Here is a 20,455-nt window from a genome sequence, read left to right as displayed (position 1 = left end):
TGAAGTAATTATTACTGTCAGAAAAGTTTAATTCACTTCTTCACAATAAAAGAGCATTTAACTTATGTTGATTGCTTTTTTTTTCTCTGCTCCCCCCTCCTCCACTTCTGCCAACAGCAAAACTCACAAGTTTTGGTCATGTAGGGATCTCATGGCACCAAAGGATGTAAGAAAAATTAAACAGAGTCTTTAAAGATCGTTTGAAGCCAAGTAATAGAAGGGAGGCATTGAGAACAGAGAGCAGATGTCTTCCCTCAAAGAGTCAGTAGATAAGCTCTGAGCCAGCCTGGTCCAAGCATAATCGAGGGAGCTTTGAACTTGACTTTTCTGTATTCTCAGTTTAGCTTAACATATTGGCTTTTTCCTCAACCTGTTGGTTGTCATATTGTTAGCCAGTGTTGAAGCTGTAAGGGAACAGAAGTAGTTGTTCAATAACATTATTGATTCAAATGATGATAGTGAGAGATGTTTTAAATACAAATCTAGAGTTACAAAGAGGTTTCAAAATAACAGACAGATTATGACTAAATTTCTGTGGATTCCAGTTTGCAGTGAGAAACGTGCTGAACATAAAAGCTATTTAGTCAGCTCTCAGTTCAGTTTTAAAATTCAGAACTGCCGAGCATATATGAGAAGAAAATGTTTGTACTTGTTTGGTTACAGTAGTCAATGTTTTGTTTACAAACTTAAACATGGTGAACAAAGCACTAACTATGCTTTAGCAATAACAAAGCTATTCCTAGCTATTGGTTGAAGACAGCAACAAATTAATATGCCCTAGTGTTTGGCATGGTTTGAGGTATCATTAGGAATTTACTTCTGAGTACAATCTTTTCTAATTTACATGAAATTAATTTGCTTTCTTTTTGCCATTATAGATTTGGGTTCAGAAGACCAGTACTGTGTAGGAATGGCTGTTTATAGCCCATTTGCACAGGAACATCTGCCTCTGGAAAAATCAAGTTATTACTTACAGCTAGAACATTAAATCTGCAGACAACTGAGGGCAGGAATAGGGGAAAGAGAAGGCAGGAACAGGTGCTGTGCTACTACATATTCTTGGCCACATCAAAAAAAAATTATGGTCATGAAACAGGAAGCCATTTCTTCCTCCTTCCATTCTGCATCCCATAAATCTGCTCTTGGATTACTTCCTTTAAAATTCAAAATTATACTTCAAACAGTATTTTTTAGAGTAAGCAAAAGGCAAATTTCTTTTTTCAATAACAACATACAAACCACCACTATAAAATCTGGGTCATGTTTGGAGGTGGTGTGCATAATTCTAGTTGCTTTCAACTTTGAAGACAGAAAGTGGTCCAGCATGAATGCTGATAAGTGTAAAAAGCTTCATATTTGCATCCTTTTTATCTTCTACAATAAGGACTTTATTTCAATAAGCTCATTTTATTTGCTAAAAGGAAAGCAGTATTTGGAAACCTATAGCATATTTTTCATGGCTGCTTAAGAAGTCTCCAGCAGTGTATTCAATCAACTGTAGGCCTGTGGGGAAAGCCTATTCCACAGAACCTAGCACATTATTTCATCACAGCCATTATGTCTAAGCTCTAACACTGGATATTTGTTTTGCTGTTTACCATGTGTTGTGGTACATAACTGGAGTTCAGGAAACATGACTTCAGATTGCTGTGCAATAACTGAGGAAGAGGCTATGACCTGTTCAAATACATGATAGTTTGGAAATACCTTTGTCTCTTGGTGAGATCTCACTGTATTCAGATACAACCTAAAATACTGGATTCAGGTGATTTGTAAAACTGGGTTCTGCTTAGTCAAAGAAGGAAGGTGCCAAAAGCCTTCCAACAGAGTTGATGCATATGGTACTGAGCCTCCTGCATCTTGTCATGCTGGCAGAAAAAAAGAACCACAGATCTGCAAAGGTATCCACTATGAGGAGACTGGTGTTGCTAAAGACCTGTAGTTGTTGCTAAAGACAGGAAAGGGTTGGTATCAGGAGAGGAAGCACGGTGAAAGGAGTACAAACCTTAAACTGCCTGACATTTCCTTGGGCCACGAGTTGGTGCTCATTTTCAGGTGTGATGCAGTAAGCTAGTCTCTAAACCAGATGGGAAGAAGAGGAAAAAGTCAGCCATATGAAGTGGGATTATGTCTGTAATCCCCAATCTATAATGGGGAAGTAGCATGAACTTTATTTAAAATGGTAACTTAAATCTTTAATATCACTGCATCATGTGCCTTTAACTTAGTCACTGAGAGAACAAGCTTATTATAAGCCCCTTGGTATTAGTCTTTAATATAAGAAGCAACAGTAGAAAGTTTATGCAAATACTAAGTCCAAATATTTAGCAAGTGCATATGGAAAAGAACATCAGGAACAAGTTGGTATCACAGGCCTTACATCCCCTAAATTCACACTTTTCTGTTAGTGCTGTAATGAGGCTGACCACTCCCAGTGGGAGAGGAAGGAGGTACTGACTATTTCCCAGCTCATCTCCCTTGTCTACCCTATGCTGTGCCATTTGGGATCACACGTAGATTTTGGTTTACCATGAACTTTCAACCAATTTAAGGAGTTCCCATTAGACTAAGAGCACACCTTTCCCCATACTTTTAAGAGCCACAATTTAGGGCATCATATCTTATGATAGTTATTTGGATGTAATATACTAGCCTTTTGCTATATTTCTCATGGGGAAACTGGAGAGTTGCTGTCTGCAGGAGCTGTAAAAGACAAACCAGAACTTGCTAACACTACAAATGAATGAGAAAATGCAGTTTTGGCCAAAGGCTTCTGCATGCCAGTATCAGTAAACTTGTGCAATCTGGCAAAAGCCTGTTGGGCCAGTACAAATTATTCTTTGACACTTAGATGCTACTAGAAAATGGGTTTGTAAACCCCCAGGAATGGAACAAAACAAAGGGCTTATAGAGTTGCTGGAAATGAGAACTAGAAATTGTGCACAACATTGCGATGTCGGAGCTGATGAAAACAGGGCAGGTGAAGAGGAGTTCCCACTTTGAGGTGCCTTTCTGAGGTGAGCATTAAATGAGGTGACTGTAATGTTTCAGAAACAAGGCATTTATCCCTTTGGGTCTGCCAGGTCTATGCGAGGGGGATGCGCCCTATCTAGGTAAAGGGTGAGATCCTATTTTCTGCTTAATTCTCTGTGTGGTGGTGGTGGTTCAGTGATTTGCCTAAGAGCATCAATATCTTGCTACACCATTGTGTAACTCTAGCTGTAGGAAAGGAGAGCAATAGAACTAGATATAAGTCGGAGAGTCTAGATTAGGTTATAAAATTATGACGTGACGAGACAAAAATTGATGCTGTATAATTGTGAGGAGTCTTCTGAACACCATTAGAGTAGATAATTTACTATGACAGTGATGGTAAAATTAATATGGTCAGTGAACCTTAATCTTGTGCCATTTTGAACTAATCAATAAAGAAAAATATAGGGCAGTGAACTGTAAGGAAATATGGATGTGTTTTTTCCCCATAGAAACAGGTTCTTTTTAAATAGAATGAATACATTAATATTACACATAAACATATAAATGAAGTTAAAAGAACGCTATTAAGGTTGCAATGTTAAACTTCTTGCTGTTAGGCAAATCATTAAATAAGATGGTCACAAATTGTTTCTCCCTCAGTTTCTGCTTTATTCAGTGCACAGACCAGGCATGTTACGCATGAAGTGAGTTTATGTAGTGCAAGATGCTGCTGTCTAGTACCCTGGTTCTTTTACTGAAGTAGTTAAAAAGTGACAGGCTTTTTAACAGATGAGACCATAAGCGGCGCCTATATCAGAATTTTCTTGATTTCCAGATCTCTTTCAGCACCTTGGTCTATCTTGAATATTAAGTTTCTTCAAGCATTCTGATATTAGTGATGAACACAATAGAAAGATCTGCATTAATTCTAGCCTTGGCAGAATGTTGAAATAATTCCAGTAAATAGAGGATAAGGATACATATTTGACAGAGAAAATCAAATACGAAGTGGCTGCTGTTAGACAGAATACTGGGCTAAATAGATCTATTGCTGTGACCCAGTAAGGCATTTCTTCTGTCCTTGCTGGATGCTCATTAAATGAACAAAGGCCATCCTGAACACAGCTACTTTGGGGGCACATCCCACTCTCCCAGCATGTGGATATATGTTTAGAGACTCTTATAATGCTAAGATAGGAGAAGTCTGAATTAACTTTGTACATATAACAGTTTACAACACTCCAGTATAGAGTGATAAAGCATACCTTGGACTGAACTCTGTTTAGGCAGAACTGTGTGAAGACCATACCTCAGAGCTGAATATGAAGATACCATAATTTGTGTATTTTTTTGTTAATAAGGAAAAAAGTAATCTCATCAATTGGATTAATTACATGCATCAAAAATAATTTTTCAGAATTATTAAGGTGCTGTCTGGAAAGCTGATTTCTATCTAGAAACTCAAACAGCATGCAGTAATCCTACCTCAAAACTCCAGGCCATCTGACGGTTGGATCCAAAAGGTCACTCGTAAGTAATAAGTTTCGGGAGTAAGAGAAACAAACTGCCAACTTAGATCCAGCCATTTCATTTCATAGCAACATTTCATGACATTTTATTAGCATTCCACTTACTTCTTTAAAGGTCCCACGCACATTCATAAATTTATAGATAATATAGGCAGGCACAAGTATCATTGAAGATAATGCTATTCCCCAGCCAATGCGATTTGCCCAGTGAGGGAACGTGTAGTCATCATAGGTCAGAGGTTTGAAATTTATTATGCTGACTATCACGACAAACTAGGGAAGAAAGAATAAAATGAACCACAGTTTTGAGGTGAAGAAACTTAGTGGAAAACTGATTTCATAGGTTTTTATTAGGCAGCCACCCTAAGGTATATTTCAACCCAGCTTTACCATTTACCTTCATCCTATTTGCTTTGTGCCTCTTACTGCTTAAACTGTTGAAATTCTTGATATATTTACTAGGATTAACAGTTCATTTTACCTACTCTGGGCACAGATTATTTGAAATTTTGGTGGGAAGATCAGGTGGTGGTCTGCTACTGCCTCATTTAAACTAGTGTTACAGATACAAAAAAGGAATTCTGTAGTCAAGAAAAACTTCTACAGGTTCTATTAATGTTTCCTCCTTTGTTTCCCAGAGGCATTAGGCTTCATTTAGAAGTTTTGTATACATTTTTCAATGCGATGCATAATGCAAACTCCAGCATGATACATTTACTGAGGAAAGGTCAAGCAGCCTTAAGGCCTGGAAAATGAAGTTGTTTTTTTTTTCTGCTGGTGTTACCCTGTCCAGTACTAGATGCAAGAAGTAAAGAGTGGGGTACCACCCTGTTTCCCTCCTGTTAAATCCATATGGGTTGTGTAATATACAGAGTTCTTTGATTGCTTCTCTGGGCCTATGCATTCTGCTCCGTATGGCAATTTCAAATGAGAGTATTTTGAGCCTGGGGTTTCAAAGGCTACACAAGGAGAGTAATGGTGTGGGTTAAATGAAGCTGTTAGTGTGAAATCTGGTTAGAAAAATACTAATTCCATTTTGAGATTTTTCTTGGGATGATGTACATAGTGCAGACAATATGGAGAAAAAGCTTCAAGGAGATATTTCTTAATATTGGATACCTGACCAACTCCAACTTAGCTTTGTCTTATAGAGAATTGTATTTATCGTTAGGAACTGCTATAATACATTACCAGTCCCAAACAGGGGCCACTTTGCACTAGGCACGCATGGGATTGTTAGAGCAAGAATTATACTGAAGTCTGACAATTTTATAGCCTTTTCTAAATTATCCTAAACTGTATATATTAAAGAAACTATATCTGATTTTTTTCGTTTGTATTTACTATGCTTATGGTCTCAGTCCCTTCTGGTGAGGCAGGTTGCATGCTTCGTACAGGTGGTATAGAAATGCTGTTTCTTAGATCAAGTGACCAATTTTCTAGAATTTGTAGTTTTTAATTATGTAGGCTAATGGTGGACTACCTTTTTTCGTGCTAGTGACCATCTTTATGGTTTTCACTTATAAATTAATAGTTTAAACCATTTTGGTCAATTTAACGTAATTTGCTTTATTTTCTTAATGTATTGAATAATGAACCCAAAAGATAGGCTGTAAGAAGGTAAATTATATTTACTTTTCCCCTATAAATCAAGATTGTAATGTCCATGTTACCTTTTAGAAAACTGAGAAAATGTACAGCTATAACAAAACTGCCCAATGTCCCCTACCCAGTGTGATATCATTGCCATGGGTTTTAAAATATATTGGTACCCAGTAATTAAGTTGGTATGTTCCAAATTTAGCACTTCCAGCTGGAAGAAAATTTGTGGATTGTGATGGCTGAAAGATGCATTACCTACAGATTCATTCTAACCCTTACGTTTATAGGCTTTGGTAGGAAGGTAGTGGGGCCATTTCACCACGAAATCTTAAACTGCCTGAAGGTTAGACTGACAGTCACTTCAGCTTTCTCTAGCTAGCTTGCTAGAACTCTCTCTTTGTAAAATTTAAATTTTCAACAGTCTCCTAGTGTGCAAAACCTAAGGATGCTTGGTACAGTATTTTTCCGTTCTACTTGAGTCACGCTGTTTGAAGTGCTGCAGGATATAGTTCCATATAAGCTTCTTTATAGAACAGTGTTTAAAAGGATAAATACATGCTTGGTAGGTGCTTACTGATGAATTGGGGCCAGAAGCTTTTATATTTAACAAAAAAAAAAAAAAGTGGACCTGAAAGCTGTCACAAAAGCCTACCCAGTGTATCTTTGGAATACCAGTATTGCTTTAAGAATGTACAGCTTTAATGCAATTAATAGTCTCCTAAAATCATAGCAAGGTCAAATTTCCGTATTAGTCATCCTGACCTTTTGATTTACAAATATGCATAGGGAAAGATCCCAATATAAAACTGTAGTTTAGTTCTGAATCTAACCTTTACACAAAGCAACCAAATTCACACTTTGGGATTTTTTTTCCTCAAATGTAATGAAGCACTTGTTTTTCACATCAGGCAGCTTGCAAGGTATATTTAATACACTTCTTCAGTGTTTCACATAGCTAATTACTGGGTGTAGTTGCATATTAGTTTTTCTAAGGTGTCATTCCACAATTTGGGAATCTTGATATCCTCCAATGAAAAATAAATTCTTGCTAACACAATCTCTTATCCCTGAGTAGTTTATTTTCCCAACAGAATGATTTGTGTTTAATGCACATAGATGCTGGGGGTACAGGGAGGATGCTGCCTAAGTGTTCAGTGTTCCCTAAGAAAAGGTGCTTTCTTTAAATCCTGCTGAAGTGAAGGAACAGAAGATAACCACAGCCACAATTAGCTTCTCTTTCACACCTGAAATGTATTATACAAAATATAACCAATGCCATCAAGGAGAAAAAAGAATTAAATTGGAGTGTCTTCTATTCATCCTGACAACATCAGGCATAGTAATGGGTATCTTACTCTTGGTACCTATTGTATGTTCTAGGAAGCAACATACTAGCATTCGGTCCATGATGCAATAATTATCAACACTTACCAATAAAAAAGCAGGGCTAACAAATTTCCAGCACAATCTCCAGTAGAGGCCTGGCTTGAAGCCCATCATTTGTTGGATATCTTCACTGAATCTGTCCACACCTAGAAGGGATGTGAACATCAGAGTGGCATAAATCTAACCTGATGAGATGCTGGCATACCCCAAAACATCTCCTTTTTCCGAAAGCAGACATGAATGACTTCCAAATCAGAAGAGACATACGATAACAACATTGATCTCCTTTCAATGACTAGATGTGTCTTTGACATCACTGTATCCAAGACTTAAATGCTTGTGAGCACTTAAGGCCTGTTGCAAATAGCATTACCATTAAAAAGTGGGATTTCACAAATATCTAGAATTTAAGTTGTGAATGGGACACACATTTTTTTTAAAAAGTTGTGGACTATTGTAACCTAATTACTGAATACTATTATGAGTACACTGAAGGAAAACCCAGACCCTTACTCACACAAACTGCTTACTGATAATGAGGTAGATTCATATGATTCTTAATTTATCAAAGGAGGCTTATTTGTTCCACTTAATGGCATACTTTATTTATCTTTCAGTGTTTCACTGAATACCACAGAATGTTCATTATATCTATGACAAATGTCACTTCATCTTTTATCACCTTTCCAAGGAACTAGGGAGATATTTCTTCTGTTCAGTGTAAATATGTACAAAACTACATCAGCTAGAAACAGGTGGCCTTTTTTAGAGTATCCTGTGTGTTTTTGAAAATTATAATACCAACTAGAATTTTCTAAAATTGTTACCTCTGTGTGCATCTAAATATCTAGTAAAGTAGCTGTTGTAGATACCTTAGAAGATACATGATCTGTTCATGTGAGTAAAAACCAAGAATAGTCAGAAATTTTACCTGCTGCAGTAATTAAGACAGCAGAGGATAACATGAAAATCATTAAATTAAGATGTAGATCAAAGATAAGTCCTGCTAATTGTACCAGGAATATAGAGTATGGGTTTAGAAACATGGATGGCTTGATTGCTTGATTATTATCAAAACCTTGATAGTAACATACAATATTTCAGTATAACACTTTGTATTAGCATGCAAGAAGTAATGTACAAGATTTCTATTGTCAGGAAAACTATATAACACTTTTCCATTCAAAATCACTCAAACATTAGCTACCTGCAGTGGGGTTCACTGCACTGCAGTACAGAGAAATGGAGGCACCAGAACCAAATGCTAGCAAGTGACGTAATGGCCAGAGGGGAGGAAAGCTGCAAATACCTAGTTCTCAGTCTTTAATATCCCTTGAATCTGTCTAGTCTGAGATTTTGTATGTGTGTGTTGATACGTGTGTGTATTTAGTACTTATGTCAGTTGAAGTATTAATAGTTATAAAAACTGCAAATAGTTACAGTAGAAATCTCTTCCCACAGCCAATGCAGAAAGGAAGATCCTCTGACCTTGTTGACTCCCCTTCAGAAACACTATCTAGACCATGACTTCAAAATCGGAATAGGTCATGCTGCGCAGGCCAAGGTGAAAACAAAAAAATCTGCTGTCCTGGGTTCCTCAGGACATACCAAATTCTTTAACAGTGAATAAGGAAGAAATGGCATTTCAGTCAGTGCCTTTTAATTCCTTATGGGTTTTACACATTTAAGTAAGTATGAATCCTGTGTCTGAATACCTTTGGAAGCACTGCACAAGTATAATGTGCTTTCTGTGAGTGGCACTAGCCTGATCTAGCTAAACATTTTGAATCATCTGCAAGGGTATCAAGCTGTCTGTATGTGAGAAATGTACTTTTTTTACTCTAGTAATAGTAATTCATGTCAACTCGCATGCTTTGGACTTTCTGGAAATAGTCTAGTCTTCAGTGGGACATTTTCCATCTTCAGTATTAGAACACTTTTTTGCACCAAGTAATTTATTATAATTTACTATGCAAAGCAAACATGCATTTTATAGTGACTGTAAAATGTCCATTGAATGGTAGCTTCTTTCCAGTTTTTTTTTTTATTCTATTCTGGTTGGACTTACCAGTATGAGGTATCTTGCAAAAGTTTAATCTAAGCCCATGCTATTTTCCACACTGTATTTTAGAATGGGATGATTATTGCTGATATAAAAATGGGGAAAAAATGTCCTTAGTTTTCTTTAAAAAGAAAACAGTCTCTGACTTTACGCCTTAGAGACATTGGCTCACAGAGAAGTAGTTCTCTCCAGTGCAATCTGTCATGTTGGACTACTAGTTTGTAATTTATTATACTTAATGTGTTCAGGAAGTTTACTTTTAATCCTGAACCCCATTAGGTAAACAGCAGAAATGCAGCTTTTTGCCGTGAATATTTGTTCGAGAGGATGTATAGTTTACCATAATAATTGTTTCTCTTCATGTGGATCTGTTCAGTAGGATTTATTTAATGTATTTAATGTAAATAATTAGGACAGCTTGAATTAGTCCTTTACATGCAGCTAGGATGTAATGTATCTACAAGGTCTGGACATTTGAGTGTAAACTTCTCTTTGATTTCCACCTCCCCAATATTATGTACAGGTGAAGAAAAGTAGCCAAAAGGATCTGCAAATGCTCTTTAAATTTAATCTAATTCTATTTGCAGTGCCTTCTGTGAACTTTAAAGTGACTGAATTTCAACTGCTATGAATACTGAGTGAAATTTGTCATTGTGCAGAAGGTCAAAGACAAGGACTAGATCTCTCAAAAAATTTTATTCATAGGTTCCCAGACAGGCGCACCCAGAGCTCAAATAGTGCTTGGTGTTCAATTTCTACTGAAAATGGGGGATAAGTGGGCCAAGCTCTCAGACTGCTTTTTCAACAGCATGCTTTTTCAATACTATGTGTCTTCAAATAACCATTCTAAGAATCAATCTGTAAAGTAGAACACAGCTATAGCTACAGATGACAGTACCTGTAAGGCTTAGTTTTTTCCAGTTCTTGAAAGCATTTACCCATTTTTTTTGTGATTCTGTAGGATAAACTGAAACTGTGGGTGACTCGTTTAGTTACAGGAAGGAACGGGTGTACCACAAACAAAACTCCAGATTATTTGCTGGAGACCTGGTGTTGAATATGGAAATAATCTCCTTGCTTTTCCAGTGAAAAACAAGTAAGAGAGATTTACAATTTATGAGCAGGTCCTGATTAAATACACTGAACCCAAAGAGAATTTCAGTGTAATTTCTGAACTAATAAACACTGCAGCTGCCTGAGAATGTCACCACTGTAATGGTCTATTAAACGGCATAGAAAATTTGGCCTGTTCTCTGTGTACTTAATATTGTGTTGTCAATCAGTATGCAAAAAAGAACAGATTAGGAAGAAAGTGAAAAGTAGATTTGGCTATAAATGCAAGTTACACTCCTCACATTGGGACAACCTTCTTTCATCTCAGCGATGCAGAGTTTGGAGTTCAGATAGAATGAAAGTCTGCTTGTTACCAGTACCTCCTACATGCGCCTGCTAGACCTTTTGTAAGTCACTTTGCCGTATAGGCTCAGCCAATGGCTTCAGAACCACTCACTTGCACAGAAGCCCTTGAGCAGGTCCTGGCCCTGAGGTGAAACTGCTTAGTGGCCATAGCTGAAATAATTTGTGGGCATGTTTCCAAAAAGTAGTGTCATAGCTCCAACAATCATTTGGATCCCTACAAGCAATCTTTGTATGTGTTGTTTTCCCCTCCTGTCTTATTTAACTACGTGATGTATAGTATTCTTTTATATGCTTGGAATTTTTTTTAAATTTGGAAAGTAAAAATTATTACTAATGCCTTTAATGCCATACATATGATTTAAATGACTCCAAGAAATCAAAGGACTCCACTGAAATAATACAGTAGTAAGAAAAAAGGTATATTGAATCAATCTTGAAGTTATTTTGCACTTAATTCCCTTTCCCTGTGAATGTTACTTCACTGTTTTTTCTCCCATATTGAGTTTTACTTGTGTGGACATGTGTAGCAGTGTATGAGCTCACATGGTTTGTATGCAAATGAAGAGTTGTAGTGAAACTGCTTCATTGATCCATCCTATATTTTAGTCCTTGGAATTACAGTAAATCATAGAACCATCAAATTATTCCTGTTGGAGGAGTTCTTGGGAGGTCTCTAGTTCAGTCTCTTGCTCAAATCAAGGTCAGCACAATTCAGAACAGCTTTCTCATGGCTTTGTCCAGTCTTGAAAACCTCCAAGAACAGAGTCAGCAAGCACTCTCTGGGAAAACTGTTCCAATGTGTAATTATCGTTATATAGAAAAATGATTTTCCTCCTTTCAATTTGATCATGGTCTTCTGTCCTCCCATTGTGCACCTCAGTGAAAAGCCTGACACTCTTTCCTGATAACTTCCTTGTAGGTATTGGAAGGCCGCTATCAGATCCTCTCTAAGCCTCCTCCAGGCTAAATAAGCTCAGTTCTCTCAGACTTTCTTCACGGGGCATGTGCTACAGCTCCTGAATGTCTTGGTGGCCCACCACTGGACTCCTGCCAGTTTAACACCACCTTCTTTTACTGGGGGTCAAAAACAGGACACACTATTCCAGGTGCAGTCTAACAAGTGCCAAGTAAAAGAGAATAATCATTTCCCGTAATCTCCTTGTTATGCTTCTGTTAGAGCTCAGTATGCTGTTGGCCTTCATATGCTGGCAGGTCACTCTTCTGACTGGTTTAGCCTGCTGCCCACGTCCCCGAGCAGCTTATCTTTGAGTGCAAGTAGCAAATCCAGAAGAGTGTCACTTCTGGTTTGCCCATCTAGCATCTATGCTAGGAAGTTGCTCCTGATACCTTCATCTTTAAGAACCAGGGTCTGATCTGAACACTTCTGTAAGTTGCCTAAAGAAGGCTTCTTCCACTTCCTGACCCTGATCAGGTGCTCAGTAACAATATTCCCCACAATGTCACCCTTGCTGGCCTCTGCCCTGACCCACGAGCACTCAGCCATCTTGTCATCCATTCACTACATTTGAGTTGCTCTTCTGCACATAAAGACGACACCTGCGCCCTGCTTCTGTCCTAACGAGCATGTATCTATCGAATGCAGAACGCCAGTCATACAAGCCCTCATCTAGGTGAAGATGAGGAAAGACATTGTTTTTTCATACAGTTCAGTAATTGTTGGCATTGGGAACATGAGAAAGAAGGGATAAAAAGAAAATAAAAGCCATTGTGTGGCGTTCATTTGCAAATCCTACAGAGCACAGAACAAGGTATCTGTTGGTTAGCCATGTAGTGAAGTAACAACAACTGTCCCTTCTTGTTCCTGAGTCTCCTTTCTAACTCTGGAGCAATGTTGATATTCGTTGGTGGTGACCCTCATCTGGTGGCAGTAAGGGAGTAAGCCGTACAAGTACCATTCCCAAAGAAGGGCAGCTGTGCTAGTGTAAAAGCAAGCAGAACAGTAGGAAACATTTCCCCACCATGGCAGTGCAGTAAGCTCTCCAAGTTGGTTTGCCCCATTTGTATTTCCATTCTGTGGGAATGTGTGCATTCATACTTTGTCTCTCATGCCAGGCACGCATCCATACAAAAAGCATCTGTGAGCAAGGATGAGTACCAGCAGTCAGTACTTGGTTAATTTCTTTCCCTTTTGCAAAATCAAACAGTCGACCTTAGATTTTTTTCAAATAATGCACCTTTTGGTCTGAAATTTCAGTCTAAGGGATCTTTTTTGGAAATGATTTAAGTAAATGAAAGCAATGAGATTACAGGTGAGGATGAAGATCATTGCTAGCTCATACTGAGCTTATTCTAGTCATTCAGGGAGATGTTCACAGTAAAATCTGGCTGAGTAGAGATTTTCCTGCAAGTGAAACCAAAGAGCAGTTTTGTGTCCGTGGGAGAGGTGTCTGGCTTTCCTTATAACATTCATCAGAGGGATGATATCAGGGTTGCACAAGAGGAAAAATGGTAACAAGCTAGCAGTCATAACTAAAATACATCTGTGTAGTAAAACAAACTAGCTCTGCCTTCTCTTACACATACAGTTGGCCTTTGCAAGAAGAAACTTCACAATAAGTGGTCATAGGTATAATTTGAACTAAATTTCCATGTCCTTGGTCTGTGCCAAAATGTCAATGCTTGCCTTCAGGCTGGCTTAATATTCATCTGGGTCAGTAAGGCAACTAGGGTCTATCAGAAAAGAGAGGTAGACAAGACCATGCCAGATTTAATCAGTTTAAATAGCACCCGGGGCTGTAATAAGTTCTTTATAAAGCAACAGGTCATGCTGTGTCAGTAAAAACATCTGTCAGCTGCTTAAGACAAATGAATAGATATTTTCCCGGTTATGGGGAGGCAGGAGGGAGAAACGAAAGGATGATGCAGGACAGAAGGTGCAACAAATAAACAAAATTTGACTAACCTTGGTTTAGTCTGTGAACCACATACAAAGCCTAGCTATTGTAAAGTGCAGTAAATCCTATTTTAATAGTAGCAGAGAATAACTTGCCCTTACTAACTGAAGAATATTTTTATGCCTCTGCTTCCAAGCTTAGCTATGATCACTCTTCTGCATTCAGCTCTTTTACAGGGATTAAAGACAGTTGTCTGTGAAATCTAGTGCCTCCACTATTTTGAGAGAGAACAGCATATGAGCTGCTATCTCCATGCTCATGTTGGGTGACAGAATTAGTACATTAAAGCTAAAAACTATTTCTTTAATAAATTGAACAGCTTTATGCATGAATGCCATTCTTTCACCTTATTCACTCATCAACAGTTTTTAACTGCAAGAGAGAGTTTGTTTGACTAGAAGAATACGGTGGTGCAGAATGGATGAATAAATAAGTGACTGAGGAAGGTAAATGGCAGTAGGAATGATAATGTCTAACAACCTTCTGAATCATATGTTAACTATAAACACTCTCTCTGAATAGAAATGAAGATGACTTTCAGAGGAAGAACAATCTTGTTGGGAATCAGGGCAGCTAGTTCAATACAGACTTCAGTGGGAAAAAGATTTGCAGGTTGCTATGACATTGAAAACTGGTAATAACGGAAAGAGTTGTGACCAACAAGGAAGTATGACATGAGAATTAAGAGGAGATCAGGAAGAAAAACAAGAGCTCAAGAAACTTGATTAATCTAGCAGCAAGCAATTTCAGATACAACTGATAGTTTGGACTGTTGCAGTGAGATGACTTATATAAGACCTGCGATGCAGAATCCTATTGCTTTGTTTGGAGGAAATGAGATATTCTTTTTGGGGTCACTATAATTTTACTAACCCTGTCTTTGACAAGATAAAGAACTGATAGCATTCTCCCTGAAAGAAAGGAAAAATCACTTTCACTGTTTCTTTAGCAAGATATACCTAATTCAGATTAAATTATGACTTGGTTTTTTTCTGCTTGATTTGGTGACTTAACAGCACTTTGTAATTTCTGCTCTTCCTGAGGCGGCATCTTTTGCAGTGAATAAGCTTGAGGCTATGAATTGCCCTACCTTCCTATATGATAGGGGAAATTTTGAACTCTGGGTCAGTGCTAGAACATAAAAAGAGCTCCTCTAGGTTGGGGGTGTAGGGGAAAAGGGAGATGTTTGAAATACTGACTTCAGATATTTAAAACCACCTCATCTGTTAAATGCTGAATTAGAGATGTGGAGAACACCCATAGGCCAGATACTTTCTCATAACTTTATGAGGTTTAGCAGGCTATATATATATAATCAAATATTGAAATATTTCTATTGTAAGCAATATTCTGTTTAACCTTTTTGTTTCACTTCTTTGAGAGTAGTAGTAGGCGACTTTGTCACTTATAGCAGAGGATCGGGTTTTTTTCCTTGGTGAAACTAGACAACACAGGACACTTCACAAGACTGTGAAGTTCCTGTAGGCTAAGGACTGAGCTCAGGCAGACTCAGTGTCCTGCTGTGTTGCCAAAGTCAGTGTTGTGGCGGAAGGCACAACTTCAATTTGTGGGATTTTTTCCCAGTTAATGTTATCCAAGTGCGTTCATATGGATTTAGAGCAGTGAATGTGGCTGTTTGCCATCATTGTGGTCCTTTATGAAACTTGTGTATCAAGTGTCTTGCTTTTTATTTATGTTACTTTAGGGAGAGAAAAATATTAAAGACCTAATAAGGCCACATCATCTGAGACCTGACGTGAACTGTGAGCCATATGTTTTTCAGGGTACTGTAGCGCATCACTGCACTCTGGCTGGCACACAGCGATTCTAGCCTAGGGCCAGAGATCAACCGAATACTCCTAAAGTCTGTCATATTGGGGATAAAGCAAATTACTACACCCTTTTTGTGGCATAAATTAGTATGAAATACTAGAAAAAGTATTATTTCTGGTATCTAGGATGTTGGGAATTCCATACCATGCTATGAAGTAAGATAAATCTTAAACCACTAGTGTTTTACAATTAAGTAGAATATTGTCTCAAACGAAAGGGACTAATGTAGGAATTATTATAACTCTCTAAAGACAAACTACTTTTATTTGTATTGCATGGGGGGAGCTTGTGATTGGCTCTGGGGAAGTCATGGAAAGGAGGAACAGGTGAGTCTGTATTTAGGCTAATCTACTTGCTTTGAAAGTATCAGGTATTAACCTGCTACTGCAAGTCATCAGCTATGCTGAGAGCTGCAAAATACTGGCAAAAGTAGTAACATTTCCATCCCACTGCAGTCTCCTTCACAAGGCAGTTTTCTTTGGCTTTGTGCAGGGTTTCAAAGCTTGGCCCACTGAATGTCTGCATTCCTGTCACTATTTATAAATCAGATGGAAGTCACTGTACGAAACCTGGCTTGTCATGGTTTCATGTATACAAGCCTATGCTGTTTTCCCTTAAAACAATGTGTAAGCCTATCACGAGCACTTGGAATTTTAGAAAAGATTTTGCAGGTGCAAAATGAAGTGCTTACCATAAAACCAGGAAACTCCAATTGCCTCCATTAGAACAGCAAACAATATCGAAGTCCCAGCTGCAAATGTGTCCAGAAGTGTGAGCACATAAATTCCACCCTAGCATTGGGGAGTTAAAAGATGCAACAAAATGAAGTTACAAATAGAATCATCTCAGTAGTTTAGTATCTAGTTAACAGAAATCTGCTTTACTTGAAACATTATCTTAACAAAAGTATTTTAATATGGAGCTGATGCTGCAGACACGGGTTCATATTTGCATACAAAATAGTGGAATCAGACTTGCAACTCTTCTAAAGAGGCTTCCTTTCACATATGTCCCCACTTAACTGGGAAGCAGAAGCCTCAGCTTAGCATGATTAATGAGTGCTCTTGGCACTCGGTGTTCAGTAGAAGTTGAAGGCAGTGGCTGTTCGGGGAAATGCTCAGCAGCTTGTAGGACAGGGCCTCTCTACAGCAGTTAATGAAGATCTTCCTACATTATTGGCAGGAATGGAGCGCTACAAGAGTTTCCACAAGCTATTATCACTCAGTTTGTTCCTAAGGCCAATTATTCTCTAGTCCAGTGAATTTGCAGTCTTAGACTGATGTCTCCTTTTCCTAGACTGCCTGCATCTCTCATTTCCAATGTTCCTGCAAAGGGAGCAGCTGCATGTTAGGTCTTTGTTACCAGCCCAGCATGGAAGCAGCTTTGCCCTGTTTAGTTTCTTGGCTGTGGTATTAACAAGCCTTTGCTCAGTGGAGAGAGCAAACCGGATCGTCTTCCTTCACGACAGCACATTTCTGTTCTTCAGTGGTTCATGACTGAGAACTGTGAATGCATTTACTAAAGTCTTGTTTCACTGATATTTTTTTTTCAGCTGCAATTTGACTACTTTTTGCCTCATTTTAAAATGTGGTATGAATTTGTGTAAATGACTGCTTATTTTATTTAGTTTGGGCTAATGAGGAATGGAAAATCATGGTATGTTTACTTGTTTCAAAATGAACCTGAATAAAATGTTCCAGGACATTCTTTGTCACATGTAAACAACTGAAATGTTTGCAGTTGCAGTAGATTTTCGTTAAAATCTTTTTTTACAACCAAACTTAATCTGACTATGCCTGTTCAGAAAGGGAGGAACAAAGGAATTATTTTCCATGTTTTTACCAAAGGTATAAATAGCACAAATCTCCACTATTTAGATCTCTAGGTGATTTTAATCTCTGCAATCAATCAGGTTTCTTTTTTCTTATAAAAAGATGGTTTTCTGAAACAGCTGTGCATATTTACAAAAATAGAGAGAACAGTACTTAGGCCTTGTCTAGGTTTTTAATTCTGTGGGGACTTGTCCGGAAACGGAATGAACTTTGGTTGTTGTGTTAGAAAGAAAATGTTACTTATTGAATGACATTTGAGTTTGACCTCTTGTTTTTGCTCTACACCTGCTCTAAATGAATGCCTTTGCTATCAAACTTAGTAAAGTGAATGACAAATATGGTTTTGTAAGAAACATGTTTTGAAAATACAGCCTTAAAATTTCAGAGGACAAAATCAAACAGATTAATGCGATGGTATCATAAGAGTTTTTCTTTGTGTTTTGTACTCATTAGAAATGCTCTTCTTCAGTTATGTGAACCAATATGTTTGGACAAGTCTGGGCGGTTTTGTGTATTCTAGCTGGTGGGGTGAACTTAAGTCTAAACAGGTGCCATTATTTAAAAGCTAGAGCTAGGTTGTTATCTTGAACTGCTTTAGCTCACTTGAAGGCAGTGGAATTGCACCCACTGGCACCTGTTCAGATTCTTAACCACTGAGCTTCTTCTGATCTTGTACTTCAGGAAATTTTATTCCAGTTGAAACTTTGAATAAGGAAGGAGCATGTTCAATTCTTCAGGTTACAATAGAGATAGCATGGTATTGAAAGGATAGGTATTTTAAATGATGTATCTATTTTTAGTGTCTCAAATGTTTTCCAGTTTGAGGAAACTGGAGTAAAAATGTTGGGGTATTCTTTTAGTCTAAAAAGAGCTTTGTTATTTATAAACTTATACCATTTCAGTAATCTTAATAATAGATCTGGAAACCATTTCTAGGGAAGGAGAGAGGTTCAGCACATCTACTTTCATGGTGGCTACCTCAAGTTTCAGTTGTTTTCTGACACTTGGCATCTTTGCTTACAGGGCTTTTTGCTCTTTTGTCAAAAAAAACCTGGGAAGTTCTCTCCAACCTAGAACACTGTGATTCTTATCCTTTAATTAGTTGTCAAAAGCCTGGTGAGGCAAATCATTTAGGATGATGGTAGTGATAAATACAGGTTACTAGATGTTCAGGATAAGTTATCTGTGTGCTTTTTATGGTGTTAAGAGTAAGAGGTAAGATCTAAGTACATGAAGGAACATTAAGAAACACATGGGGGAGAGGAGATCATTATTCTAAACTCCTTTCACAAGAAGTGAATGCTTCTTATTTGCTTCAAGAAGAGAATAGCCAGACGACTAAGGGTCTGGTCACTTAAAATTCTTAGTTCCTCACACAGGAAAAAGCACTCAACACAGTTGCATTTAATGTGATTTAAAAAAAATCAAAACACACAAACAAAACCAACAGTAGCACAGACGGTTCTTTGGAACAAAGACTTGTAGGTTCGGTTGATAGCTAATGATCTTGTGCAAAAAAGCAGAGAAGTTTCATATAGATAAGACTAAAAGTAATGTTCTGACCATAAAGTTGTTTAAGAATTAAAATTTATAACAAAAATAGTCACCTGAGCCTATTCGTATTTCTATCTGATGAGGTTAACTGCATTTTTAAGGTAGCTTGTTGATGGAAACTTTTGTGGTACTTACATTGGTGATGCAAAAAAGGGCAAGTAGGAAAGTGCCAAAGGAAACACCAAAGGTGAAGAGCTTTCTGTGCTGCTTCAGAATTTGGAAATCATCTGCCAAGCCAGTAATGACAGCCTCCATTCCACCCATCTGAGGAAGGGAAGGCAAGAGCTCTGGTTAAATGCTACTGACTGTTGTAAATACAGATTGAAGAATGTAAAGCAGCTTGTATAATTAATTCCCAACCACTGTATGATTTCTGACATTTTTAGCTGTAAATCACGGGCATTCTGAGGTATAATTTATTTTCTCGTGGTAGAGAACTGAGTCAGGGAACGGGACATCAAGTGCCATGGTTGTTGGCTTGATAGCCATATCCTCTGTGGACCCTTTGCTGACTCACCAGGATGCTAAGTAGACAGTACTATGGGAAAAATAATATACATTTTAATATACTTTGGGAAAAAAGCTGGTAGCTTAAGTAACCAAACTCCTTAAGAGATTTCTAATATAAAGACAACAAGCACGTAGGGGAAATGTACTGAACAAAGATTCAGTTTAGCCATTGATTAACTAAATCCAGTTTGACAAAAATCTTTACAGACTTGGAAGAATCACTACATAGGAAGGTTGATGTATTTTTTTTTTTGTTGTTGACAGCATGAAAGAATTTTACTTTGTTTTCTAGAAGTTAATGCTGAACATTAGCCATTGTTTTGCAATATAGGAAAGGTACTTTCCAAGTTTTCATTGAAATTGCTGGGTTATGTAGGTGGTTATGAATTTTAATTTCTTTCCACCAGTGAAAGCATTCTGGCCCCCCCCCCCCCCCCGGAAGCTGTGAAAATGAATTTCAGTCATAATAAATAAATTTATTTAATATTTTGGGGAGGCTGGTTTCCATGCTTTTTCTGATGCTGAAAGATCATGGCAAGACCTGGAGTGCTTGGTGCAATACAGTAGTTGGTTAGCAGGTGCTGACATAGCCTGTCCCTTTCCTATAAGAATTTGATGAAACCCACATCTCTGGTTGAAATCGGTAGCAGAGAATTATCTCTCTAGAATTTGAATGATTCCTGTCCAGAGCCAAATTGCTGGGGGCATTTTTTTTTAAAGGTAACTAATGTTGACAAGTAAAATGTCCCAAAACCTAGCGTAGGCTTGTATTTCCTAGTGTCTAGAGGGGCATCAGTGAGTGCCCTGCAGTTAAGATAGGTTAATATTTGATGTTCT

General features: G+C 37.8%; 1 protein-coding gene across 1 annotated transcript in view; it reads right to left on the bottom strand.

Annotated features, from left to right (window-relative positions):
• Positions 1–261: 261 nt before the first annotated feature.
• Positions 262–20,455, bottom strand: part of SLC6A2 (solute carrier family 6 member 2) — a 74,577-nt gene continuing 54,383 nt past the window's right edge. Inside the window, exons 10-15 of the mRNA XM_050903944.1 lie at positions 19,244–19,372; positions 16,414–16,513; positions 7,539–7,639; positions 4,611–4,778; positions 2,006–2,077; positions 262–404 (exon numbers count right to left, since the gene is read on the bottom strand). Of these exons, the coding sequence (XP_050759901.1) occupies positions 381–404; positions 2,006–2,077; positions 4,611–4,778; positions 7,539–7,639; positions 16,414–16,513; positions 19,244–19,372 (594 nt within the window). The 3' untranslated portion in view covers positions 262–380. The remainder of the gene's footprint in view (positions 405–2,005; positions 2,078–4,610; positions 4,779–7,538; positions 7,640–16,413; positions 16,514–19,243; positions 19,373–20,455) is intronic.

The sequence above is a fragment of the Gymnogyps californianus genome, chromosome 12 (genome assembly GCF_018139145.2).
Source record: "Gymnogyps californianus isolate 813 chromosome 12, ASM1813914v2, whole genome shotgun sequence".
Taxonomy (NCBI): domain Eukaryota; kingdom Metazoa; phylum Chordata; class Aves; order Accipitriformes; family Cathartidae; genus Gymnogyps; species Gymnogyps californianus.
Note: the sequence above shows the minus strand (reverse complement) of the source record. Positions and strands in the feature narration are given on the sequence as shown.